Here is a 27,629-nt window from a genome sequence, read left to right as displayed (position 1 = left end):
GGTGCCCACTATCAACTTTCCATTTCCAAGAGAATTAATTCTGGACTATTGTTACTATTACCATTACTGAAAAACATTGAAATTGCTTTAAGTTAAGTTAGTGAGAAATTACTTGGCATACATATGTGGGTATAGTCGCATTTTGACCTGGCCATTTAAACTGTCGATGATATTTCATTGCTACGGTATATTTCAGACGTGTAGGTAACACTGTAGAAACTTCGAAAAATAATGCGAGGTGACACGTGAAAGTAATCTAGTCTGTGTAAATAGTGTTCATGTATATGAAATAAAGTATGTGAATTGTAGCATTCATTTTTTATTCATATAATTTCTTTTTTATTATGCAGAAATGCGTATATTTTCACAGCTAAAGAAAGTGAAATAGTGTTATGTATTTTCCAATTGCACACTGTTTGATTCTTAGTCGAATATAACGCTACAACGCCCGTCAAATGTGGATAAATGACTAGCCCCCCCCCCCCAGAAACAGAATTTATGCGATAAAACCACTACGGTTCGGCTGTTGAACGTTAAACATTCCACCTGATGATGGTTGTTAGTCAACGGCCGAAACGTTGTGGCTTCATTTCGATCGCATAAAATTCTTTTGTTTGTGACTGTTTCATTTATGTTGGGTTTCTGTAGAACAACAATGAGACATGCCAATTTTTTGATATTCATAATAAGTATCTTTGTTGCGCAAAATGAATGGAGTTATGAAGAACCGTGGAAACTGACCAAATAAACTTAGCAAACACAAGTGATTGATTTTCGTATGTACTGAGTCATTTAGCACCAGTACAGGGCGTCGGCGTGAAATAGACCCGTATGAATGCATTCTAAAAGTGAATAGATCATATCATTTAAGCTTTTAAAGCGACGATATAGAATTTACATAAACCGAAGTCATGTCTGGCCTATATCATAACAGGTTTTTCGTGGCATATATGCGCTTATGTTTTTCTTGGGCAATGTCATGATCGAAAACCGACTACAGGATGGGCAAGAAAAATGTGAACGTTTGCATATTTGGCATATGGTATCAAAACATTCGACGATAAGTCAATAAAAAACGTATTTCCATCGATATAATGCAAATATTTGATATTTCTTAAACACGCAGTTAAGAGCTACTGAATTGTCTTCTTCGTTATTTGAGGTTATTGAAGTCAAAATTGATTTTCTGATTTTCGAAGGCCAGCAATGAATTTGTTGAATACACATGAGGGTGGGCTGCATATAAATCTCAGTTCTTTCATTCAATTCTTTGATATCTATTTTCTGTACGTAGCAATCGAAAGGTCCAAAACTGGAACTGTCTGAAAAGGCACAGGCAACGTACCTTTCGTTCTTTTCATGCACAAATAATGAAAGTATAGTGAAATAAAATGATTTCGAGCGTGATTCGACAATAAAGCACAGACCCCATGGACCCTCGACAATGTAAATTTATGCGCTTCATTTTTTTTTCCAGAAATATCGAATAGATTTATTATTGAAGAGGTTCCAAATGGATTTTGTATCGGTTATTCATTCGTGTTAGTTTTAATGTTTGGTATAAGACGAATTCAGAATGACGCGGGTGTTTTAGGCTAACGTATCAGGCCTCAGTACTTTCAGAAAAAGCAATAGAAATAACAGACGTCACATCGGCAAAATTGATTCTCGAAAACCGGTTAAGACCCTTTGTCTGAATTCATAGAAAACAAATTCCAGATTTTGCTATTTGGAACAAGTTTACTTGTGTTGTTTGATATTTATATAATCTCCAAGCCCTGAGTCTTGCTTTCGTTCGTTGAGCTGTGAAGAGCAACAGCTACGAACTCCACGATGACGAATGGACACCTGATACTGGTGTTTCTGACCATCCTCATTGGTGGGTATACCTAAAATCATCATTTTTATTTATGTACTTAGATCATTTGAATTTATTAGACGGAAAGAATGGCGGTGATTGTAAGAAAACTGTCCGCTTCATTTCTGTAGGTCAGGTGACGTGTGCAACAGTCGAAAGCACTCCGCCGGTAACCGAAGTAAAGTTGATGCTATACGCTTACATAAATCATCCAAAATACCCCCACACGGTGGTTCCGTCCACGTGTACTGATCAGACAGATGTCTGGGCGAAAGAAAATCTGGCAACAGCATTCAAGTAAGTTTGTATAAGAGTGATATTCAAGATGGAAAGAGAATCTCTTTTAGTTAAATATTTTCGAACAAATCTTTAATCATTTAATCTTGTAACTTTTTATGCTTAACTCTGCGAATGATGTCACATTTATCTGCACAGCTGAATTATATAGTGAGTTTTCGTTCATCTTCGCCACTTGTATTTTGATTATAGGGAGGAAGTGGCGAACAACACAGATAGCTGTATCCAAAACCTCAAAGATCAGACGATCACAGCGAAATTGAGTAAAACAAACTCGTACAAATTTGTACGTTTGATACACAATTAAGCTCTTTTAAAGAGAATCATAATCGTTTTCTCTTTTGATCTGTCATATTATGATATTTTCGTGTTTATTTTTTAGATGTCATCTTTGCGTTTGTATGTCGTGATGGACGTAAGCGTCTGGGAAAACTGTTCATCGATATACACATCACAAACCTTTCTGACCGATAAATCTCTTATTGGAGTTGTAGAAAAGATCCAGACCGCAAATCTTTCGAGTTGTAACAATTGGATGCTTGACTCACAATCTTACTCATTTTCGGCGTCATATCAATGCGCTAGTGGTTTTGAGTTGGATCTCAACACAAATAGATGCGCAATCGAGAAACTCACCGATAACATGCGCAGTAAGTCACCGAAACCTAATCCAAAATATCTATAACCCTTTGAAAGATATAACATTTGTATTTCTTTGACAGTTGTCCCCAAAATGATAATCCAGACGATGGCGCTTACCTATGTAAAAGAAAAAGTCAACCTACCGGATGCTTGCAATTTAACTTCATATTTTGGAAAGCTTCGTAATAACATAAATAACATCCGTGGAACTGTGAGCTCTGCAATATTACCGATCCAAGTTTTTCCAAGCAAATACGATTACAAAAAAAATTCGGTGAGTAACGAATCGAGCTTTTTTTAAACATTTGAATCTTATTTACATTAAGTTGTATATACAAAATTTAGATAAAACTCACTTTCGTCATAAGGTGACATTACAGTGAGTTTGAATATGACATAATAATAACGGATATGTTAACCGCTGGATGCGCTGCAGATTCTAAGTTTTGTTGGAAGCTTCAGCGCGTCCAAAAGTGAAAATGAACATACAAATCATATAATGACGGTGCTAGAAATTGATACTACAATTTATGACTTTTTAATATAAATTTTGCAATTGTCAGTAAAACAGTATTGTTTGTATCAAATGAGAAATCCTTTTCACCAAAAAGTAGATAGTTACATTTATCGCTAACTTTCAAAGTATTGAAATGTTGTTGTAAACCCAATGGTTCAGATGCTCGAACAAGTTGAGCTGCCATTAAGAATTGCGCTTCGGATTCGAAGTACTCCGCACATGATTTGTAACATTTCCTTCAAAATGTAACGTAATAAAATATGCAACTGTATGGAACACGATACAAACTGATCGGAGACGACCTGCATTCTTAGAATTGATAATCTAACTATGGGCGGTTCACTCTTTTGAATTAAGGCAGATGACACTGTCAGTGTGTTAACTCGATAATTCAGTTACACAACCCTTTTTTGATCGAACCCCCGAATTCGATTCCGGCACGAATGAGAGATGAGGTGCAAAGGAATTCAACATGAATTTCTGTTTGTTTATTTGTTTCTCAGACAACGTTGACGTACACGATTAAGTTGGAGTTTTGGTTAGAGAGTGCCTATGCAGACTTCCAAGTGATCCAGAATGCCGTTGAAAAGTTTAAAGGAATGATGGTTAACCTAAATGTCGATAAGAAATGGTCTTCTTTAGCAGATATAGATATTACTGCTAATTGTCCGACGTTTAATCTCACTAGTGCAAGTGCAACGTTTGTAAAACAGGAGACTGACTGTGACTACGTAGATTCGATACCCTGGTCCAACAACACATGCATGATTCCAAGTAAGATTTGTATGCGATATTACAAGAGAAAAAGAAGGTTTTTTAAACGTCGAATCAGTTTTTAAAAAGGTGAATATTCTGTTACAGAATGGCCTTGGTATGAATACATGCACAATACAGAGTGTGGAGCTTCAGCAAAATTACCAGACCAGAACGGAAAGGACGCATTTGAGTGCAAAAAAGCGTGCGATGATGAGCCTAAGTGTAAAGCTTTCGATTATAAGTCAACAAAGTTTTGCAGGTTCTTCGAGTCCAGTTGCCCTAGTAATCAACTACTAACGAAAAGAACTGGTTATTACTATTTCAAAAAAGGTAAGTAGCCAGGGTCCAGTTCCACAGTTCTGAGTTAAGATTTGACCCTGGGTTAAAACATTGAAAATGAACTAACTTTAACTCAGAGTTAACTCTAAATCACAACTGTGGAACTGGGTTCTGATTACTAAATCCGCACATGATATGTGCAAAGACATATAATTTAAACTTAAAGGCACGTCGTGCGCAGTTGCAGTGAAGAAATTCTCTTTACAGGAAAGTGCGAAGCTGGCCCTGGAAGCGTTTGTATTATCAAATTTATCAGGGATTCGTTTGAGGCGCTTTATTCGCCAGAGAAAACGAATACGTTTTGCACGTAAGTAAGCTGGGCCCGGTTTTACAAAAAAGATCTAAAATCGATTTAAATTCTTAAATCGATTTAAGGATATTTAATCCTCCTCCTGCGATGGGTTAAATTCAACTCACTTCTAAATCGATTTAAGATTTAACCTATTTTGGTTTGAAATTTAACTCAAAAAGTTAAATCGATTTAAGGATTTAAATCGATTTAACGAATTTAATCTTTTTTTGTGAAACTGGGCCCTGGGGCCGGTTTTATAGACTTGTATCAACTTTAACCCGGGGGCTAACTCAATTAATTTTCAGTCAAGTTAACCCCGGGTTAAAGTTAATACCAGTCTATAAAACTGGCCCCGGGGTATAAAGGAAGTGTCTAAGGGACAAGAAAAATAATTTTTTCAAAAGGCAGAAAAATCAATTCGAAAAAATGAAATCGAATGCTTTGAATAAGTTGAAATACTCACAATTATATTTAGCCTCGAATGGGGGCCGAATCAGGCCATACGTGAAAAAATCATGAATACGCACATTTCTTATTTTGTTTTGTCGCGTTATTTTTGTTATATTATTTTGTCACCTTCATTTGCATATTTATGATTTTTTTACGTATGACCAGAATCAGCTTTACACACAGCTTTACAAAAAGTTTAAACAAAACTCGAATTGATGCAATTTTTCAGCCTGGTGGTAAATGATACTAAGGTTGATGAATGCGGGAACTTTACGACGAACAATTGCACGGATGACAATAAGAAATCACTACGTGATATAATGACAGGAATTCAAAGCGCATGGAAACCTCACTGTGAAAACTTAGATAAATGTGCGTATTAGCAATTTCATTATTATGCAATGACCAATTAGTTTTTCATTCATCGAATGTTAGATATGTAATAGTCATCAACAATTGTATCTTGTTTTTTAATTTGTTTTAGATGAAAGCCTTCCAAACGTGGCCGGTATGTAATTTGAATCAATGACGATTAGAATCAATCTCACACTAAACCGATCTATTAAAAAAGATAATAACAAATTGGAGTATTTTTTTCAGAGAATGACCCGATGTGCCGCATTAAAGAAGCCAAGGAGTGTTCAATGAAATTATTGAATATTATTGGCAGTGCTATCGTTGGTACGCGTGACACGATAAATCGCGCTTGCAGGTATGATTGATGTCTCTTCACTAGTTTTCGTTTATCTTCGAAATTAAGTAAAGCGTCCTGGCGACATTTGTGTAAAAATTAGGTTAATACCGAGTATGTGACTCGGAATTAACCTCACTTTAAACGTAGAATACTTGTTTATTCCGATTTAGATAACTCGATGAAGAATCTCGGATGATCCGTAGACATGTTTATCTAACTAACTTTATTTTCGCTTTAACAGTCTGTATAAGGAAGCTTTCTCGTGTGCGACTGGTCACATCGTTAACTGTTCCGGCCCCGGTCAATACTCAGTCCTTGCTGGATACTCAACATTAAAAATGAGAATATTAGACAAACTTCAATGCACAAATTTCAAGGAGCCGCTTCCGTTTTGCAAGGCTAATGAAGCAGCTAAATGCATTTCAAACCTCAATGAAGAGTTTGCTAAATATATGAAGGAAAAGAATAATATATGCAAACTTAAGGGGTAAGATAACGATAAATGCATCCGAACGAATAACAATTATTCGTGTACTAAATGGCGTTTTTCTTTGTATACGACAGATTAGTTACAGAAATGACAAAGTGTGTAAAGGAAAAACTGACAGGATGCGATGACATATACACTACCGTCCTCGAAGCAAAACTAAAGATGGTTACGTACCATTATGAAAATCAATGCGGTATGTTCGGCATCGTCATATATATGATTTGCGATAGATTTGGTAACGATTTTAGGTTTTATTCGATTATATTATTTGCAGTCAATCCAACATGCTTGGGATCCGGGGCAGCTGTCGAATTGAAAAACAATATGGTGGACACACTGGAAAAATGGGCCATTGGAAATCGAAACGAAGTTTGCGAGTAAGAATCTGTTGAATTTGAACTTTATCTACGTTGGGGCCAGTTGCACAGTCGTGACTTAAGTCCAAAAGTGGTCTTAAATCTTATGACTGGTCTCAAGTTGTTAGATTGGCTATAGAACTAAGTTGGTCTAAGACTGGTCTTAAGTCTAAGCCATGACTATGCAACCAGCCCGCAGTTTACAAATATAGCACGTAGTGACATACGTGTAACATGCACGTTATATAATTTATACAATATTTAACATTAATATGATGTGACAAGCAATATTATTACAAGCCTGAAGGCTGAAAAGGTTTAATGCGTTAAAACGACTGTTAAACATATTCTTCTCTTATTTATATTTCACATTTTCAGAGATATCTACACAGGAGGTGTCCAAACTCTTCTAGAAAATGTAAATGAACATTGCAAAGCATCACCTGACATCCCTATCTACAACAATATCTACAAACTGGTTTATAACATGGTTGGTTATCTCATGGCAGCTTGTGTAAAAGGTAACGCAAGCCCTTAGGAATTAGATGTTTATGCAAAAATACGTGTTCGATTGAAAGTAACATTTCTTTGCATCTATTTTAGGAGATTCGCCCGAGGTTGGAGGTAAGCATGAATATTCATTTAGAAAAATCGAGCACTCCAAATTATTATCGGTACTAACCAAACTGTTCCCTTAGACACTAACCGTTAGAAATATAATGAAAGCGAAGTCCCACAATCGAAGTGTTGAGATTTAGAGAGTTGATTGGGATTGAAACGTTTTGGTTGTTTTCTAACATTCAACACGCAAGGTTGAACGAGAATTAGAGAACAGAAACAATCGATGTATGAACTTCTAATTCATTACAAGGGTAGACTGATAAATTTCTTGTCATCAATTGTGGAATTTTCCTCAGGTAAAGCCGATGAATGCAAGGCGGCTGAGGCTACGAAATGTTTGACGAAGATAGTCGATGGGTCCATAATAGGAATTGGATCCCCTGCAAATAACGAATTCTGCACGTAAGAGCTCCTCAAATGCGCGTATATTTCATTTTTTTGAAATTTTTTTGAATGAATGAATGAATGAATGAATGAATGAATGAATGAATGAATGAACGTTTTATTTTCAAATATAATTTACAGCATAGTGTACAAAAGCATAATACAAAATACAGTAAATTAATTAGACTTGGAGGGGTCTGTAGAAACTAAGGAATATAGTTTATATAAAACAGGTCCATCAAAAGGGAAAAGTGAAAAAAAGAAAAAAGAGAAATGTAATAAAAACACTTTTGCATTTTATTAACCTGGGAGACAGCTATTACATATTGGCAACCTACACATGAAATAAATCAACAAAAAGTGTATGGTACCAAAAACCTATGAGTTGTTGGCCAAATTTCATTAAGGAATTACCCGTTTGTCTTCATCTGATATTAACATAAAGACAATAGATACTGTGCAAATAGAAAAATTAAAGTAAAATCTAAAAATTGAATTTAATATGTATTCTTTGATTTTCAAGGGTTCTCACTACATCGAAAAGTTGCATAAAAACAAACCTCGAAAGCTGTAGTTATAACACATTTCTACGTTTCGACTATATGCTAAACACCATAGATCGGACTTTGTTAGACATGAAATTGTGCTCGAACATTCCAACGCCAAAAGCGAAGTGTTCAAAGGATGAATTTGATCGATGTATCTTCGAAATGAATGAACACGTATACGCCTTCACAATGGGACACATGACTTTATCTAACATGTGTTTGTAAGTAAAATCAGATTTAACGAAAATCTTCATTACAAGAATTTTACTAAGAAATTACATAGGTTTCATTATTTTGTGGCAGTGAGTTAAAACTTTTTCTATTTACAGGAAAATTTTTGGGAAAACTGGATGCGTATCGAGTATAAGAAGTGACTGTTCACCTATTGGAAAAAACATTCTGGATAACGCCTATAAGCTTCTAGAACCGATGTGTGAGGATGATGTCGGTAAGACTTGAAGGATGCTGAGAATCATTTCTTTTCAAAGCCGCTCTTTTAGAACGATTATAATACCTATTCGTACGTTCATATTCAGCTGAATGCACAGAATCGACTCCGATACGGTGTCTTGAAAGATTTTCCTATAACGCGTTCGAGGCACTGGTATACAACACAGGAAAGGAAAGCACGTTATGCAGGTTCGTAAATCTCCTCCGTGCGTAGAGAACCAATTCGGAATCTCGAAAAAATGATCCACGTCTAAAATTATTCCAATTACAGGAAGAAACAAAAACACGAGGTAGAAAAATGTTTCAAAAAGTACGAGAAAAAATGTGACGCCGAAGTGACGAAAAGATACTCAAAGTCGTTGGAAGCATTGACTAAGCTCAGTGATATGATCTGTAAAGACGAAGGTGAGATGTGACTGAAATCGCGCCACATCAATCAATATAGATAAATAGAGAATCCCGATGAATTCCAAAAAGTTTCTTTCAGCTAATTATTCATTAATTCGACGTTTCCTTATCATTATAACCGATACGTTATATCAGTGTGCCAGTATTCTATATAGTGTGCCAGTATTCTATATCGTGTGCCAGTATTCTATATCGTGTGCCAGTATTCTATATCAGTGTGCCAGTATTCTATATCGTGTGCCAGTATTCTATATCGTGTGCCAGTATTCTATATCGTGTGCCAGTATTCTATATCGTGTGCTAGTATTTTATATCAGTGTGCCAGTATTCTATATCGTGTGCCAGTATTCTATATCGTGTGCCAGTATTCTATATCGTGTGCCAGTATTCTATATCAGTGTGCCAGTATTCTATATCGTGTGCCAGTATTCTATATCGTGTGCCAGTATTCTATATCGTGTGCCAGTATTCTATATCAGTGTGCCAGTATTCTATATCGTGTGCCAGTATTCTATATCGTGTGCCAGTATTCTATATCGTCGCAATACGGAATAGTATTTCTTCAATGGTTATAATGAATATAGATTCAATTATTCTTATTTTGTTGTTTAATTTATTTTTCAGTTTATGATTTCGGAAAAGTTTACGGTAAGTGACATAATACGTTAACACATCTTCACGGATCTGAAATAAAGCCTTCGTTCAATAAGGATCACTCGATTGAGTGCGCTATCATTTCAGAAAATGTCGAATGCCAATCCGATGAACTAAAGTATTGCGCAAAACATGCAATGGAAACGATGCTTTTTGGTATGGCATTCAAGGACAAGGCAGTGTCTAAGTTATTCGTTTGCAGGTAAAAAGATACGTGATATTCTATGAGATTCGAAATAAATCCGATATTCATTATTATAACTAACTTGTTGTGCATCTCGGTTACAAAACAATCACGGTAATAATTACATTATTGCACGATTACCGACCGGCCAAGATTTAGCCCATGAATACCAATAGTACCAATCGTCGCGATCACTCACAAAGCCACTAAGACGTGGTTATTTACTTTTTCATAAACAAGAGTAATGCGATTTAGAAATATGTTGTTGGATTTCTTACAGTGCTTACAAAAATGGCAAGAGCTGTTTCGAAGGGAAAGCGAAGAAATGCAGCGATTTCTTGAAATTCACGGTACTACGTTCAATGTACCCGTCTGAGATGATGGCAAAAGCAATGGAGTGCCCTGATACTGAGGAGAAACCAAAATGCGGGAAGAAAGAACTCGATAAGGCGAAGAAATGCATGAAAGAACTATCCAAGGAAATAAAACACAAAGGAAAGGGTAAAAAACGTGGAAAAGACATTTGCAAACACATTGAAAAGTAAGTAGTTCTTATCAGTGAGATATTTCTGACTGATTTTTCTACTTTTTCATCGTTTATATTGTATGTACGTGGACACATTTTCTAGAAAGATCACTGAAAAATCCAAGTGTATCACAGACGCAGTACAGGAATGTCCATATGGCAAGAAACGCTTTTTCCAGTATGCAATTTCTGCCATCAAGTACAGATGTACAGGTAAATAATGATTAAATTTGATTTTATGAATCACTTTCTGGGTTCCACTTCAATCCTTCTTATTCATCCTTTTATTCCTTCGATACATCTATGATTAATATGTGTATAATCAGTTTGTGACAAATCCGTAACATAAGAATACCTTTCTGATGCTACATTCACAGAACCGGATAAGAAATGCTATTCCTCAGATGCAACTCGCTGTTTATCGAACTATTTAAAACATACATCCACTCACTTATTGGCATTGAGATCTAAAAAAGCCTGCAAGTAAGTGTAACAACTTGTTATGTTTCATCTTTGGTCACCTCGTTCCTGGTTTATTGAATTACAATTACACTTTGACAGAATCCTAAAAGACCGGCGCTACCATAAGTGTTTACTGAAAGTTCGGAACACGTGTGATCAGAGTACTTTTGATAGCATCAACCGTGCTTTCACGCGTTATGAAGATTTCTTAAAGAGCATATGCAAAGGTACGAATCTCAGTTATATCCATATAGACTCATTGCTATCAGAGATAATTTCTTCCGTAATTGATAAACCTATCAATTTTCAGGCGGACAGTTCCTCGATACATACAGTAAAGGTGCGTTAAGTGTAGAATTGTAAAAGAAATAGGTAAATATGAGATTTCTAGTGAAACTGCTGACTGCATGTATTACAACTTTATAGAACCAATGGCATGTAAAGCGAGTTTGGTGTCTATCGCATTCAATCTGATAAAACTATCGTCGTCGATCATACCTTATTTGTCGTGGGGAAAGAAAATCACCGCAACCTTTTGCAAGTAAGTTGTTAAACACATGCACGCGATCAATATTTGTTTAGCTGCGATATTGTTCATTATGTCACTTCCGCTTCCATAACACTATCATCCAAAACCCGATGTTTTAGGGAATACTCTTCGACATTTGTTTCCACGAAGAAGTTGGCGATTGACGCAAATTGCAGTGGCAAGTTTCAACACGACATAGCATATATGTTGTATTACCTCAAGACTTCGTTTTCTGCCAGTTGTGAGAGCGGTACAATAATCAAATCGGATAAAGAATGTACCATTTTGAAAGTTGGCAGTTGTCTGATGAAGGAAAAAGAAAATTTAAAAGATTCGTTAATGAACGGCACTTTACAGACTGCTTGCGCGTGAGTTTTTAATACGAAAACTATAGAACAATAAAATCGATTTCTGTGGTGTGAGATATTCACTACTTGATCTCCATTCTAATTTTGATTTCACAGAACTCTTCAAAATGCAACCCTGTGCGATACTCTCACCGGCAAATGTTGTCCAACTGCATCTTACGTCATCGAAACGGCCAAAACAGATTTTACTCAAACTTACTGCGAAGCAAAATCCTGTAAGATCTATACTAATTATACTCATAATAATAGTTACCAGTGTTCGGATATGATGCAATTAATCTGGGTTTTTTTCAGTGAAATGTCTCCAATCGAAGGAGGCAAAGTGTTTGGAAACGTACATTCAAGACGGATTTATCTACCTAAATACGCAAAATAGCACCAGCAGTAATGACGTTTGTAGGTAAGATCAAATTAACGTCTTTCTTACATTTTCCGAAAATAACACGTGCACGTATTCAAACGTTTGAAATCGCATTGATACTTTTCCAACAGTGATGCTAGAAAAACTGAAGTCACAAAATGCTTGACTACTTTGGAGACTTCGTGCGATAAAACAACGAAGACAAGATATAGTACTGTAGTCACCGTAATGCAGACCTTGCTGAAAAACTCTTGCGTAGAAACTCGTAAGCTATACTCACTGTATCCATTTCGATGATGTACTCAATTTTGGTTTTTTTCTTTGTATCGCTGATATTTTTATTCGTGTTTATTTTCAGCAACAATTATACTTCCCGATAAAGGTTAGACAATTAACTTTTGAATCTTTTCTGTCGCACTGCGTATCAAATCGATTTGTGTTGAGTAGATTTTTTGGGTGTTCCTATCGATCTTGTGTTTTCAATTCAACAGAAGCGCCTGAATGCAAAGCTGAGACGGCTTTTAAGAAAATAAAACACATCTCTAAGACAATAAGGAAGGCGGTGGTCATGGATAAGTTTTTCCGTCAAAAGACCTGCATGTGTGTAGCCGAATTTAATTTCGAATGATTCTATTCTCTTTACTCTACGGCTTCATATCATTCTGCGTAAACTTGATATAATATATATGTATTTATCTTTAATCCGCAGTCAATTCAACAAGGATCGAATGGAAATTGAAAAAATGATTCTGTCGTGCAGTTCCGGACTTCTCATGAAGATTTATAAATACTTATCCACCCTGATAAATATAACCAGCAAATTCGAGTGCGCGGTCGACTACCAAATCGAGGGACGGGAGGAAGAAGATGATGACTTGGTTCCACCACCGCCGAAACCAAGTTGTAATCACGAGGGCGCTTCTACCTGTATAAAGGACTTTACCATGAATCTAAAAGAAGCTGAAACCGGGAATAACAAGATTTGTACGGATTCGCGCCAGGAGTGAGTACTTTGATTCCCGTGTGAATCCACTAGAAATGCTTCGTTTCGGGATCAAACAAGTTTATTTGCTTGTTTCTGTGTTTTTATGTTTCCCTGCGTCGTGTGCGTTGGGCTTTACCTCTAACATATGGACAATAAATTAATGAATTAATGAGAGACTTTAATTCATTCGAACACAAATATTTCTCGAAACACAATTACCATTTCATAATGCATCAATTTCAGGAAGTTTACCAAGTTGAAATTGTGCGTTAACGAAAGGGTTGCTGGTTGTGATCGTGAAAAACGATTGTATCTAGAAAAGAAGGTCGTTGCTTCCACGTATAAATACTCAAAACAATGCGGTAAGCGGCATTTCGATTGTATAAAAACAACGGCGTTTTACGTAGTTACATAAATAGCGGTTGGCATCGACTGCTATCGACGGTACCTTGTTATGGTGGCCCGTTACTCCGATGGATGGTTAGATCTATTTATGATTGTAATTTTTAAGCTACGAGTTATTTGTCATGGAGACTTTTTCATCGAGCATTAGCGTCGTCACACCTCGCCAATCTAAGGTGCTGAATGCAATAACGTAAATGACCACGTTTCGTCTTCGAATCTGCAAAAGTTCCGCAATATTTCTCTGTCAAAATCTTACCCAGTCCAACTTTTTTTTATCAATACTGAGAAATGAACAACGTTTTGTGCGTAATATCTCGATGCATTTAACCGTAAAAAACGAAGATAAATCCTATTGGCGATCAAGACGTCATTTCAAGGTACAAATCTAATAGTATATATTTTATTTGTCCCCATCAATATTTACAAAATTGATAATAACAAAATAGGTTAGTGACAATCAGGAGACCGAAGCCTGAGCAGAGCCACAGAGGCTGTATATCCAAAAGGATGTTCAGACGCTTTACACAAACAAACTAAAACTTACGTATTCTGAATGTCATAGTTTTTCACGATATCTGTTTTAAATGAACAAAAATTTTGAAAGAAAATTTTCATTTTTAGATAAATCAATTTGTTACGAAAGTAAAAACTACAAGTGTATAACGGAAGTTGGTGACAAAATTCTCGACGCTATGATGAAAGGAGGTTACCGCATTAAACATATTTGCTCGTAAGTATTCGATAACCACCGACTACTATATACATGTGTATCATATTCAACCATGTTTTCTTTAGAAAAAAATATTTGAAGAAAAATACGTTTGTGTATTGAAATTTAGGGAGTCATATAAATTGGTTAAGAAAATAGAGAAATGCTTTGGAAAAGTTGGCGAAGATTCGTTCAAGTGTTCGCAGAAACCAGCTGAGATTGCAAATCGTTTTACGGCCATTAAGGGTCAACTCGTGGGGGATAACTCTATATGTAACGACGATAGTAAGTGAAAGTTCGCTATTCAAAATCGTTTTTGTTCATCGATTTCAACTTCTCTCCTCGCGTACTATCTTAAATATCTTCATTCACCGAATCATGATCTAAACAATATTTTCAGGAATGAGTAAGTTTATATTTGATTTAACATCTGTATTCTTTAACAATAGAACGCTGCCGCTATGAAATAAAACAGAAAAATGTAATTTCTTGATCAAAATGTTCGAAATCATCATTTTCGATCGGGAATTCAGGTTTTTCTCATGCATACAGTTATTTTTATCACGCGTTTGTACGGAATGACACACTTGCATCACTGTAGATTAGTACGATGCACCCCACCTATAGGTTTTACAGAAATCTGACTGGGCGCAACAGAAAATACAATCTGATGTGTTCATTAAATACATTAGTTTGATTCGCCATCATCACAGTTACACATACCAAAAATAATCCCGATCAATGATAAAAAAACACCGTAGTTTATTGAAAATCAATACATATGAATTCGATTAATCCATTTTTGCCCGTTTATATTCCAGTTCCAGACACGGATGAAGAAGGTAAGCTGTTTTATTCATCAGAAAAGACTCAATAACTCATTGCAAAAGTTAAAATTGAAATAAGATGAAAATCTTAACTGTCTTGCAGAGAGTAAAGAGTGCCGATTTAAGGAAGCTGAAAAGTACTTAAAAGTATTCTTTTCACTATTCTGGAAAGCAACTGTCACCGACGACTCCATCATAAAATCAAGCATTTGCAAGTGAGTTCCCATTGAGAGACCAATTGGAAGTTTTCGCTGTAAAACACAAAATTAATGAAAAATACTGAATTTTGTTCCCCGCTACTACTAACCCCCTATTAAAAAAGATCCTTCCCCATAGACAGTCCAACAAATTTGAATATCGCTTTTCTATCAACGTCTGAAACGAGGCTTTAATCGTTTAAATTATTTCGCTCGCGTATCCTCCACGCCACTGGGAGTAAAATCCTTCCTTAGTAGAGAAATAAATTTCCTTTTATATTTGCAGAGTATATTACGATATTGAAAGAAAAATTACGATGGACATTAAAGAGTGTAGCGGTGCGGTACAGTTCCGTTTCATAAGTGTGTTGGCGAAAAAGAGAAAGTCATTAGTCGCGTCTAAAATATGTAATGACCTGCCACCAGTAAAGGAAAATTGCACAAATGAGAAAGTTTATTCAGTGTGTACCAAAATGGTGCTGGATACAAAAGTTGACGAAGAAACACGATGCAGGTTGTTTAAAGTATAGCATCATCGAGCTAATCGGTTTTCACATAGAAAATGTTAATGTTTTCGATGGATTTTGTTACAGTCGACTCACTGAAGCGATAGATTGCGTTAAAAAACAAATGAATAACTGTCCCGGAGAAAAACAGTTCATTCATTACTACTTCAACGGCCTATTCCAAGGCATCCTGCGTCAGTGCATGAAACCTGAAGGTAAAAACGGTTCAACCTCGTATTCAACATCGAGCAAGCGTAGAATCACTGTTTCGAGACTCATAGTTTAGAGTTCCCGAATGTATGAAGTTCTTCAATTATTTTGCTTTCAGTCAAATGCGATTCGACTGAAACATTACAGTGTTCGAAAGACTATTATAGTAAATTCATGAAAGGGATATTTGCCGGAAAGTACAATTCTGAACTCTGCCGGTAAGTCACTGTGCTTGCCTGCTGACTATAGTGTCCTTAGATCTTTATCGAGGTTGTTGAATAGAGTCCAGAAGTTTTGATTAAGAAACTTATCGAATAGCTTTTTTTTTCAAAAATGCAATAAACGTTTTAAGTAATTTCTTGGTTGTATTAGAAAATTCGCGACGACGGATTCAACAAAATGTATGACGAAACTGAAAATGTACTGTGAAAACGGTCCAAACAAGGTGAAATATGTACGCATGAAACGAATTCTGGAAGCTATTGGGACGACGAAGAATGAGATATGTCAGAAATACGGTTCGTATACTATGGTCTGAATCCTTATAAGAAATGAATACTATGATATTCAAAGCTCCGATGATGACATGAACGTTTGAATTCAGTAAGACAGTATGTTTGTTTGTTTGTTTATCTTGCTTTATGTCCGGATCTTGGTTTCCTAAGACTAACCCTATTGGATTGTTCATGGCGGGTGTCGCTCAGCTTTATCGGCTTGTGAGGTAGCTTTGAAATTTGTAACATCGACGTCATCATTGTATATCATCAACTCAAACATCACAGGGAAATGATACACGTCAAACGATGGCCATCTTGGTGTCATCATTCCTCCATTCGCAGGGGAAAGGTTTTTATCAAAGAAAATATCAACTGGTTTTAACTTCATATTTGATTATTAATAGTGCTGCCATATGGAATTGGGATCACCCAATTTTCATTATTGCCATCAAGGGGAAGTCATATTCAATCTTATACAATATGACCATTTCTATTAGTTCCTGTGCATATTTCGTAACGGCGATCAATAGCAAATTCTTTCCATAATTGTAGCTCATGACATGTTCTATGATTGTTGTGAGTTTCAGAGATATTTCCGTGTATGGTCACCAGTGGGTGTTGAATATTAAAAACTTATGTTTGTTGAGCATTTCAAACCACTTCCCAAGTGGGCATGGTGTCCTTGGACCCCTAGTTTGACTATTTTGCGTTAATTTATTTTATTGTGAGATTTGTTTGCATCATTTTTTTCATTTTGATATGAAAATTTTCAGATGCGAAAACAATCGAAATGGGACCTGGAGCTGGTGCGTATTGAAATGATTTACCAAAAATTCAGAAAAAATTTATTCATGCATTGATATGCTTAAAATATGTGTTCAATCACTTTAGACGAATGTAAATTCGAGTTGCTGAAAGCTAAAATCGTGGAATACTTTGGTCGTACATTTAAAGCATCTGCAGACAATGAGGAAACTCAGAAAAAGTTCTGCCGGTAAAAGAATTTTGTTTTTTGTTGTTCTTTCCTACGGAAAAGTACGGAAGAGCAATGCGGCCAACAACACTTTATTTTCAGTTTAAAAATTCGACTTTTCGAGTTTAAAAAGTCGACTTACTAACTCGAAAAGTCGAATTTTTAAACTGAAAATAAATTGTTGTTGGCCGCATTGCTCTTCCGTACTTTCCTCATTGAGTAACTGATTTGTTTATTTACCTCAATGAATATATGGCGGTTTTCGTTTTTTTTTATCACAGTGATTACAAGGCTATGCTGTTGAACGTTGTGTCGGAAAGTAAAAAGTGTTCTGTGTACACTCAACGAATCTTATACATAGCTTTGCATGTCGTACACGCTATCAACAAAGAAGCTTGCGAAGATGTCACACCGAAAGCTGACGAAGATACGTGTCAGATAGACGAAGCCAAGCAATGTCTGGAAGAACTAACTAAAACCGCCACTGATGTCGTTATTGAGGATGATATGACCGCAGTTTGTTCGTCGTTCAATGAAAATCTAAAATGCGTCGTCAACAAGTTAGCCGGTTGTGTTAAAATCGCTTACGTCTCCGTGAAAAATGCGATGCGCATTCAGGAAAGCGTGTTCAAGGAGAAGGTCGGAACTAAATGTACGGTGGTCCCGCCAGTTGTGACCGGAGAAAAATGCGCCCAGTCGGCTCCGATGAAATGTTTGATAGAACTGGAGTATGCTCGTGTTAACGCGTATTACTCACAGAGATACGAAACGTTCTGCGAGTAAGTGAATAGATGACCGCAGATATCTTACCACATATAACCGATATACCCGTGATCCCTCGGATCAGATCTCCCGATTCCACCGCACGGTCACATCTTATCAATGTAATCAATATCAATGGTCAGAAATTAGTGATTGCATTCGGTCTGGCAGTACTTAATAAGAGTATTCGATATGCCGATTACTGCAGAGATGATGAACGTTACTGATGAAATTAATAGACATCAACTACCTGAATTTTCAAAACTACCAGTTCTTACTATGCGGTGTCGACATCATATGTATGTCACATCTATAATCTGCTTTGATCTGAAACAAGACAATTACTTATTTGTATTTACAATCCAATATATTCCGCGGTAGTATAAGATCCCCGACGACGAAATCAACTTTCGACAATTCAATACATTTTCTTACGTCGTATAATAGATTTGATTTCAAAAACCGTTTTGCTGCTACGAATACCTCATCGAGATACTTTCGTCGTTACGGTTTTTCCCTTTTTTTCTAGCAAAATGAAAGAGAAAAAAGAGTGTATAGATGATGAAGCGACCGCATGCACAGCCGATCAGGAAACTCGAAAGAAAATGGTTTTACATCATCTGGAAAAATGTGCGGATAATTACTGTAAAACCACCATAGCGAGTAAGTGTTTCAGCTATCGTAGCCACGTGAATCCATTTGTACGGAAGCGTCGCGGGGACATACTTGTGAAAAATAGTATGTCTGGGTTCATTCTGAGATAATTCTGAATAAACCTCGAAAATCACTTACAACTTTGAAAGTTATAGAATGTAGTTTATTTTGACTTAGCTAACCCGACGAAAGATTTATAGATACATATCCCCAGGACGCTTCCCTAAATACACATGCGATGTTGACTTTCACATACATGTAGCCATATTCTTTTCAAACTGAAGGTTGATAACAATATTTCGTTGTAGAAAAAGAGGGATGTGATTATTATACAGCCAAAGCCTGCGTAAAGACGTTCAGTGAAGGTCTTACGAAAAATTTCGTTGATGGCAAGGACGTCTGCACGTAAATAACCGTTTACAGCCGAATGAATATTTTCGGGGTAGTCTCTGAAACGAAATTTGTTTCGAGTAGGAAACGTGTACCAACAAAATTAGTTTTTTTCATAATTTTGACTTTACAGAATCATGGGTCAGTTTTACAAACCAGGGTCCAGTTCCACAGTTCTGAGTTAAGATTTAACCCTGGGTTAAATAAAACATTGAAAATGAACTAACTTTAACTCTGTGGAACTGTGGAACTGAGTCCTGTATTGACGTTAAACCCGGGATTAACTTAATTCGTTTCAATTAACCTCAAGTTTATCCCCGTATCATTCAGACTTCTTGAGATCCGCCCGATCTTATGAATGAATGTTTCAGGGATATGGCAAAGATGGTGTCGTGTATTGGAGAAAACATGAAGACCTGTAAAGGCGGATACCAATCGATGATAGACCGGGGGGTTCTGGGAATCATCAAATGTCATAAACTAAAAGAAAAATGTCCACACGTTCAATACGCGCCGTGGCTTTCTTCAACCTGTCGATTGATGGCAGCTAAAACCTGTATCGGAGAACTGGAAGAAAAGTTAGAGAATAAAAAAGAAGCTGCCGTTTCATTGTGTCCGTAAGCATCTATTCAATTAGAACTCATTCTGAAATGAATCGTTTGGTTTCTATCAAACTTTCTCAATCACATTCTCAACTTTGTCTTAATATCTCATACTTAGTCTTTTGTTTTTAGATTAATGAAATCTAGTAAAGCTTGTTTGACTGTTAACATAAAGGATTGTCCAGCATATGCGTCTAAGGAAATCAAAATACGTTTTGAGGCAATGGAACGTTTGATGTCTAAGTCGTGTGAAAAGCGATTTGAAGTAATCTTTCCTAATGATTTATATCTAGTCAATGGTGGTTTTCGCTGTAGGTGATACTATATCTCGTATTCGGATTCGTTGTTTCCAGGTTGTAGTGAATGTGGCTCGTTTGGAGTTGAATATGGGTGAGACGAAATCGTTCAAATTCAAAGTGCAAGAATCCCCATCTATTCCGTGTAAAGGAAAAAGCTCATGTATCGTCAGAGTGATCGCCAGTGAAATCCTCACGGATAGTAAACGCTCGTACAACTAGTAAGCGATTCGACAAACAACACACTCGAACTCCACCATTTTTTTTTCTATACATTAGACTCTTTGCGTTTCAACGCTACGTTAAAACGAGTCTTTCGTTTGAAGCCACGTTAAAATGGAAAACTAGTTTTAACGTGGCTTTAAAAGGAAAAGACCACGTTAAAACAAAAAGTGTAAAACTTATTTAAAAATTTTTTAGATCGAGTGTCATATATTTCTTTTATATATTTCATAGATTCGGGCCTACTCAATAGTTTTTATGTACGCGAGAGAAGATCTAAAGTTTTGAAATGAATTTTCGGACGAGAAAACCAAAAATGGGCCAATGTGAAAATATTTTCATCATTCTTCTAGCCGCATATAAAGAAAACATTTTTAGTATGCCCGATTCAGCCACCATGTCTAACGTATGTGATTAATGATTTACATTCAGATTCATCATTAGATCGTGTTCTTTTTGTTTCGTAACAGTTGTAAACGTTATAAAAGGGGAATATACTGGCTTGCATTCGGCTCTCACGGGAAAGATATAACAGAAGAAAATTGGAAAGGCGAGCACGAAATCAGTGTAACTAGCCGAAATATTGGAGTGAGACCATCCAAACCTGTGAATAGAATGATTGAGATTAGTTATGCCGTTTACCTCAATGGTGTACGCGACTCAGAGACGGTAGTGAAGAAAATTCAGGTAATCAATGTCTTTGTATTCCGTTAGGCGCGTTTTAACCAGCGCATCAATCAGCACACTGCCTCCTCTAGCCTGGTACTTACTGGCCGAATGCATTCACTAATCTTTTTTTTGAATTGTCAGGTATCTGTGTCATCGCAATACAAAATAAGACCGTTCTGTAAGGCAGTTGGTGATCCTCATTACACAACGTTTGACAAAGCGTAAGTTAAAAGTCTTTAGGTTTAAGCATCTTGTAAATTGTCATAGAATAAGATGTAAATAAACGTGTTTGAAATATACACTTGCATTTCATATCATCAGTTATTACAATAACTACAAAATCGGTGCGTTCCTCCTTTACGAAAATACGGAGAGTGACTCTGAGGTAAGTATCGAACAAATGGATGAAATATCCGTAGAATATCAGCGAAATAACTGTTCATGTAAAGCATGTTAATTCATTCTTTATTCAACGTCAGGTACAAACATTCCTCGAACCGTGCGCGAGAAGAGCTAGCTGTAACTGTGCCGTTTCAATCCGCCATCGCGGCAATATATTCACTGTGGACGCGTGCTTAAAGCCATCCAGACGTGGTAAATGTTTCGGTAAAAATCGTCGCAGAAAGAAATGCAGAAAGCCTAAACGTCGACCGTTTAATTACAAGTTTTTCATCGAAGATAAATTAGCACCGGGGATGAAGTTGTATTATGGACGCGACAAACTCCAGGTGGGAATTATAGATGAATTAGTAAATTGAATAAAATTGTTAACCGATTTAATCAACCAAATTAAACGGATAAATTTATTCCATATCGATGTAATATTAGGTAATTCTACCAAGCGGGACGTCAGTTACAGTGAAAAAAACCAAGTGGATTATGTCGGTTTACGTCTCAGCTGCTCCCTCCGATTTCAGAAAGACTCGTGGTATGTATCGCTTTTAAAGCTAAAAACTAATTCGATCGAAGGATGTGAAAATATTTTGTAATATGAAATATTTTGACCCCCTCAAACCATGTATCGTCGGGCTCAGAATTTATGCACAAGCTGTCATCAAGTTAGAGGAATTTTATTTCAATCTGTTCAGACTGTGATCGCGCTATGTTATCGTAGATATGGAAATTTTTGAAAAAATTGCTGAACGTCCTTTTGTCACGAAAAAACCAATTGTAAGGATTTGAAAATTATAATCTGACCAGCTAACTGTAAATAGTGATACATTCCAAAGAAAAAGAAACTAAGGTCAAGATAAACTAACAAATTATTGAATTTTGCTCGATCGTAACTCGAGCTGAAAACCAGAGTTAGAGATGATGCAGTGTTTAGTTTTAACAGTATTTTCAACATAGACAATATCATTACAGGACTCTGCGGCTGGTTTAACGGGAATAAAGCCAATGATTTGATTATGAAAGATGGATCAGTGATAAAGTTAACACGTTATCCATCACGATTTCACAAGGAATATAAGTATGCAAAAAGATAATATATTGCCAACGAATTCTGAGAAAATGACGTATTATTTTGTCTTCTAATTTGAAGAACAGATTTAAAAATCTCAACATTTCGAAAGAATAGTCTTTATGTATAAATTCCTTTTATTGAAGAATTCCCGTACGCGAGACGATGATCTACTTCCCGAAAAAAGTAAAAGTAGTGAAAAAACCCCCGACTCGACTTTGCCTCGTAGCGAAAGGAAAAGATGCTATTTGCGGCGATGACAAAGCAACCGAAACATGTTACATTATTCGTGAGTATCATTGGAGCAAATCGCAAGCCGATCACATACGGTGTATCTGGATCGCGCAACAAAATCCATTGAGTCGTACAAGCATATTTTTGCTTATATTAGTTCAGTTGTTTTGACAAAGGCCCTTTTTGATTGTACTCTTACGGAAAAGATAGAATTCTTCACGATAGACGTTTTCCGCCGTTGCAGTGACTGAATATTTGGCAGAAATTCTCAAAACGCGACAATCAGAAGATAAATAAGATAATTTTTCTTCTGGAAGAGCACAACCGAGAGGGCCCAAGTTTTCATTGGACTTTATGAAAATATTGCAAATCTCTTGCTAACTTCGGTCATTTGCTTAACCGCAATTTATTTCTTTTTTTCTTTGTACACTTTACCACCAACGCTTCTTATTACATAAACAACATTTTGTTTCGTATAATTCAGAAAGAGGCATGAAGGACAAAACTAAAGAGTTCCTTAAAACCAGTACGAAGCTCAGATTTGAAGAGAAAAAAGAAGAACAAGTGAAAGTTCCTAAAGAAGAAGAAACTCCTAATGCTAATAACAATAACAATAACAATAACGAAGGAGATGCTCAGACTGAACAACGTGAGCGAAGGAGAAGAGCTGTAGAGGATGATCCAGTTGATCTCCCGGAGGAACATCCTAATTTCAATCCTATTAGTGTAAGTCTAACACGCTGATTCGGTTAAGGTTTTTTCGTATAATGACGATATCTTTACAGAGAATATTATAGTTAATCTTGTAAAAATGGTGAGGTAGTGGTGGATGAATAGATAATACGTCGTGGTTATTGTATACAAATAATTAAAAAGAATGAATAAACCTCTTTCACAGAACGACACTGACTGGACACCTCCTTGGACGAAGGCACTGGCGGAAGAAGCTTGCGGAGATTATTTGTTTCAAAATGAAATGTACACGAAATGTGCGTTAGTAGCAAACGTTCCCAGCAATGATCTAGATTTGTCGACTACGCTCACGCAATGTGTCGAAGATATACAGGTTTGAATTTGAACAAGTTTCGCCTTATAAGGTAAACTTTCTAGCAATTCATTTCTTGTTTATTTACGTAAGGTTTTTCATTTCACATAGGCTAGCGGTGATTTGAACGCAAGCGCAATAGGTGCGCTCGAATCTATGAAAGCCTCGTGTCAGAATGCTATCGACGCAGATCCAGATTTTGCAGACACTCCTGCTGGAGCGGCTATTGTCACATTCATGGTTGCGAACAGCTGTCCTGGACAATGTAACTTAAGAGGAGCGTGCGAAGGAGGTAAGATTATCTACAGTATCTGCGTGTTAGCGACTGAATTCATTATCCTTCATTTAATCAGTAATTATAGTTTCATTTTGGTAATTGGAATTCCACCAAGAGCGTCATATGAATTTTAATTATATTCGGCCCTCGTTGGTCGTGTTCTTTTTTCGATATTTCCGTCAGAATTGTCAATGTATTGATTAGCAAAGAGTAATTTTTCTCCGTTTTTGCCATCATTCGAATTCGACACAATTTCCACTCTTTTTAAAAATTTCTTTCCGCAGTCCTTCCAATGTTTTATGTGGAAATACTCGAATGATACAAGAACTGTACTTATCTTTTATCTGTTCCCAACTGTTATAAAACACCTGTAATCCAATCGCTTTCCATTTTCTCTTTTGAAACACCTGTACTCCGATTAATTAAAAAAGGCCTAGGCTATTTTGGAATGTGTTTTGAAAGCTGTTTGATTGACATTGCAGGAAATTGTACCTGTTACCCGGGTTGGGACGGCGAATCTTGCTCGGTGAACATGACGGAAGCTCCAATTCCGACGAACATCGGTCAAGACGGAATCTGCAATCCTCGCGTTACTAACTGCAGAGAAGCGCTGGTAACAGCGTCAAATATTTTCAATTCGGATGATCTTTCGTGTCATGTGACGCTTTTGAAAGTGAGTAACTAGCAAATTCACGGAAAGACTATGAAGGCCGCACTCACGTATATTGTAGACATATTCTTCAGCTCGCTCTAGCACGCCTTGTGACTATCCTCTTTCTAGACCTTAGGAAACATAATTTTTCATCTATTCGTTAATTCATCCAATACACACTCTAGGTCCATAGAAACATGCATACAATTATTTACACTATTTTCTACGAGATGTTGCGCATGAGGGGCAAAAATTTTTTTTGCAATTATTCAGAACTGGACTATTTATTGTTAAATTGCCTTAACTATACAGTTATTAGATTGTGACAATATCAGTTTGACTGAATTTATATTTTTTTAAATTATTTCTTGAAAGAGTTTTAGCCGAAATAAAAGATGAAAACTAGAATATTCTTTTTGTTTTAGATAACTACTTCAGCTGAAACAGTTGGCTCACCAGTTATCTCGAAAGCGAACTTTGTAACCGAATCGCAAGTCATCTGCGTACTTCCAACCAAGAACGATAGTTACTCTGTGTCTCTCAGCAACAATAAGATAAACCCCGGTGATTCTTTGCTGTATCTTGTTTTTGACCCGAACTGTCACGAATGTAACGCAGAGACTCCAACTTGCACGAAGAAGGTATAAACATCTGCACCCATTGGCTGTTGGTTTTACGATTTTACAAAACAAGTCAAAATCTTGATTCATACATCCGTAAGGTTTTACTGATTTCCGTGATTGTTAACAAGCATATCACGTCAATTAACTAAAAGCAACTTCTCATCGTATATCTATAATCTAATATCGTATATCACATATCTGATATCGTATATCTAATATCGTACAGGCTGGTATTTGTAACTTACCGTCCGGTGACTGCATGGCACCTGGAGAAAGTAAAGTCACTGACTCGTGTCTCTACTGCGACGCTAAAAAGAATCCGTACGGTTACACGCTTCGCCAAAGTAAGTTAAATTCTTTCTCAATTCGCTCATAAACTTTGATCTGTATAAATTGTATTTTTTTCAAATCGCTTTGTGGAATAATGAAATGTTTATCTAAAAGAAATAGTACGTAAGAACAAAAATTCCCCGCTGAGGGAGTAACGGCAAAACTTGGCGATACAAGGATGATCTTAATTAGATTATCAAACAATTTATTGAGACTAGAATCCATACGTTGGCTTTACATGTGGGTTGTGAGATTTAATTTGAAAACATTGAGTATTCATTGGATGTATTATGGTATAGAATACGATATTACTGAAAATAAGCCCATTCCGACTTGGCTTGCGCTCCGATCCGCTACATTTAAGTATTTCCTTCGTTCATTTCAGCTGACGCGTGTCTCCTCAAACACAACAAGATCAAACGACCAACAACTTTGGATACGACCGATATTATCATTATAGTCGTGGTTTGTGTTTGTATTGTTTTGGGCGCTCTGGGAGTTGTCATCTACAAACACGTAAAGGCGTAAGTTACATACAGGGATTTACAATTCATTTTATAGCAGGTTATGTTTTGTTAATTCTACGTAAAAAGTTAAAATGATCATTAGAAATTCATTTAGTAATTTAGTCGTAACGTATTCATATCATCTGATTCATCTTCCGTCATCGATGAAATATGAGTCCCACAATCACAAGTTCGAAAAAGATTTAACTCTTGAGAATGGCTTTTAGGATAAAACCGAAAATTCGAGTTTTTAATAAATTCTTTATAGTTTTGATGTTTTAAATCTTTTTCGCGATTTATTGCGTAGTTTTATCACGCCTCCGTCATCGATGCTCGTTCTTAGATTGAAATTCTATTCCTTTTTTTTCTCAATAACCTTTATAGAAAGAAAGCTGCCACCAAAGATAAATATTCCGACGTAGAACCACTGGAACTTCGAAATGAAACGCCGCCACCACCACCTCTTCCTATCGAAAAAACCGCCGTTATCGAAGACCCCCTCTATTAAATTGATATCGATGTAATTTATGCCACTTAGGACAGTTATCAATTAATCCTTCGTACAGAGTTCGAACCGAATACGTAACCACGAGTTCCCGATCATTTCAGGTTCGAATCCCCACGAGTGTTACACAGTAGGCTAGAATTATATCAAATTTAAGTTCATCAATAATAGAAGATATTATTCGGCTTGAAAAATCCAGTTACCATGAGTTTCCAGTTTCCGATAATGATCTATTTATCATAGTTTACTATAGGCCTTTTAATTATGAAGACAATATCCATATATAACTTTGCTAATGACGTTTTTATATATTTATATATTATGATTTTTATAACACATATCATATAGTATAACCCATCGGATCGGCTCACGCCCGTTAACCTTTTTGTTACTTTCAAATATGTAAAATCAAATTCTAATTGTATCAAAGTTTTCAAGAATGTTAAATTTTAAAGATTTTACTAAATATGTATATATTATCGTATGTTTATTGTGATAATGTCCACTATTACTAGTATTGCGCAGGTGCATTGGTTATATCAAATTCGCAGATGCGACATGATTTTGGATTTTTGTTGATTACTAAATCATAGAATTTCGCTCATTGCAGTTTATTATCTATTTTTGAAAAACATTCATTTGTTTGCGACTGTGATACCATTATACAGGGTTAAATTATTGAAATTATACTTCTATTTAATTCGCTTCTTCATACAAACCTCGCACTGTTATTTCAAATAAAAAATATGTTGTAGACAAATCTTTTTGAACGTCTTATCCTTATCAAAACTTTTGGCTCAAAAGTTTTTGAAACGATCGAATTCGCAATGAAAAAATAAGCGGAGTTTCCGGAGAGCCTGCACTATTGAACGCATTCTTAGTTATGGAAAGGTAGGAAAAATCAT

At 36.2% G+C, this 27,629-nt stretch overlaps 1 protein-coding gene across 2 annotated transcripts; it reads left to right on the top strand.

Annotated features, from left to right (window-relative positions):
- The first annotated feature begins 1,797 nt into the window (after positions 1 to 1,797).
- On the top strand, positions 1,798 to 27,469 carry LOC141900431 (uncharacterized). 2 transcript variants are annotated; one of them, XM_074787325.1, is made up of 68 exons: positions 1,798 to 1,879; positions 1,990 to 2,155; positions 2,348 to 2,441; positions 2,538 to 2,805; positions 2,878 to 3,071; positions 3,818 to 4,088; positions 4,176 to 4,400; positions 4,617 to 4,716; positions 5,381 to 5,523; positions 5,636 to 5,659; positions 5,752 to 5,863; positions 6,087 to 6,332; positions 6,410 to 6,528; positions 6,610 to 6,712; positions 7,070 to 7,212; positions 7,295 to 7,315; positions 7,609 to 7,714; positions 8,220 to 8,465; positions 8,574 to 8,692; positions 8,781 to 8,883; positions 8,966 to 9,099; positions 9,727 to 9,750; positions 9,844 to 9,958; positions 10,221 to 10,481; positions 10,570 to 10,679; positions 10,844 to 10,949; positions 11,028 to 11,155; positions 11,239 to 11,268; positions 11,355 to 11,469; positions 11,577 to 11,825; positions 11,922 to 12,040; positions 12,120 to 12,225; positions 12,318 to 12,451; positions 12,545 to 12,568; positions 12,678 to 12,786; positions 12,896 to 13,189; positions 13,415 to 13,533; positions 14,198 to 14,306; positions 14,416 to 14,570; positions 15,107 to 15,127; positions 15,216 to 15,327; positions 15,596 to 15,823; positions 15,903 to 16,030; positions 16,144 to 16,243; positions 16,398 to 16,543; positions 17,296 to 17,328; positions 17,414 to 17,516; positions 17,777 to 18,274; positions 18,787 to 18,920; positions 19,220 to 19,316; positions 19,673 to 19,918; positions 20,036 to 20,168; positions 20,257 to 20,420; positions 20,892 to 21,108; positions 21,232 to 21,311; positions 21,412 to 21,475; positions 21,570 to 21,818; positions 21,919 to 22,018; positions 22,456 to 22,561; positions 22,699 to 22,841; positions 23,271 to 23,512; positions 23,685 to 23,852; positions 23,943 to 24,123; positions 24,591 to 24,781; positions 25,186 to 25,401; positions 25,610 to 25,727; positions 26,099 to 26,237; positions 26,604 to 27,469. In XM_074787325.1, the coding sequence occupies exons 1-68, from the start codon at positions 1,834 to 1,836 to the stop codon at positions 26,725 to 26,727; spliced, it is 9,771 nt and encodes a 3,256-aa protein (XP_074643426.1). In that variant the 5' UTR covers positions 1,798 to 1,833; the 3' UTR covers positions 26,728 to 27,469. The 2 variants fall into 2 exon arrangements, with proteins under 2 accessions (XP_074643426.1, XP_074643428.1); XM_074787327.1 differs by lacking the exons at positions 1,798 to 1,879; positions 1,990 to 2,155; positions 2,348 to 2,441; ... (7 more) ...; positions 5,752 to 5,863; positions 6,087 to 6,332 and having other exon boundaries at positions 6,425 to 6,528; positions 6,584 to 6,712; positions 26,604 to 27,468.
- Positions 27,470 to 27,629: the final 160 nt, after the last annotated feature.

The sequence above is a fragment of the Tubulanus polymorphus genome, chromosome 2, assembly GCF_964204645.1.
Source record: "Tubulanus polymorphus chromosome 2, tnTubPoly1.2, whole genome shotgun sequence".
In the NCBI taxonomy this organism is placed as follows: Eukaryota; Metazoa; Nemertea; class Palaeonemertea; order Tubulaniformes; family Tubulanidae; genus Tubulanus; species Tubulanus polymorphus.
This window is presented reverse-complemented; position numbering and strand designations above follow the sequence as displayed.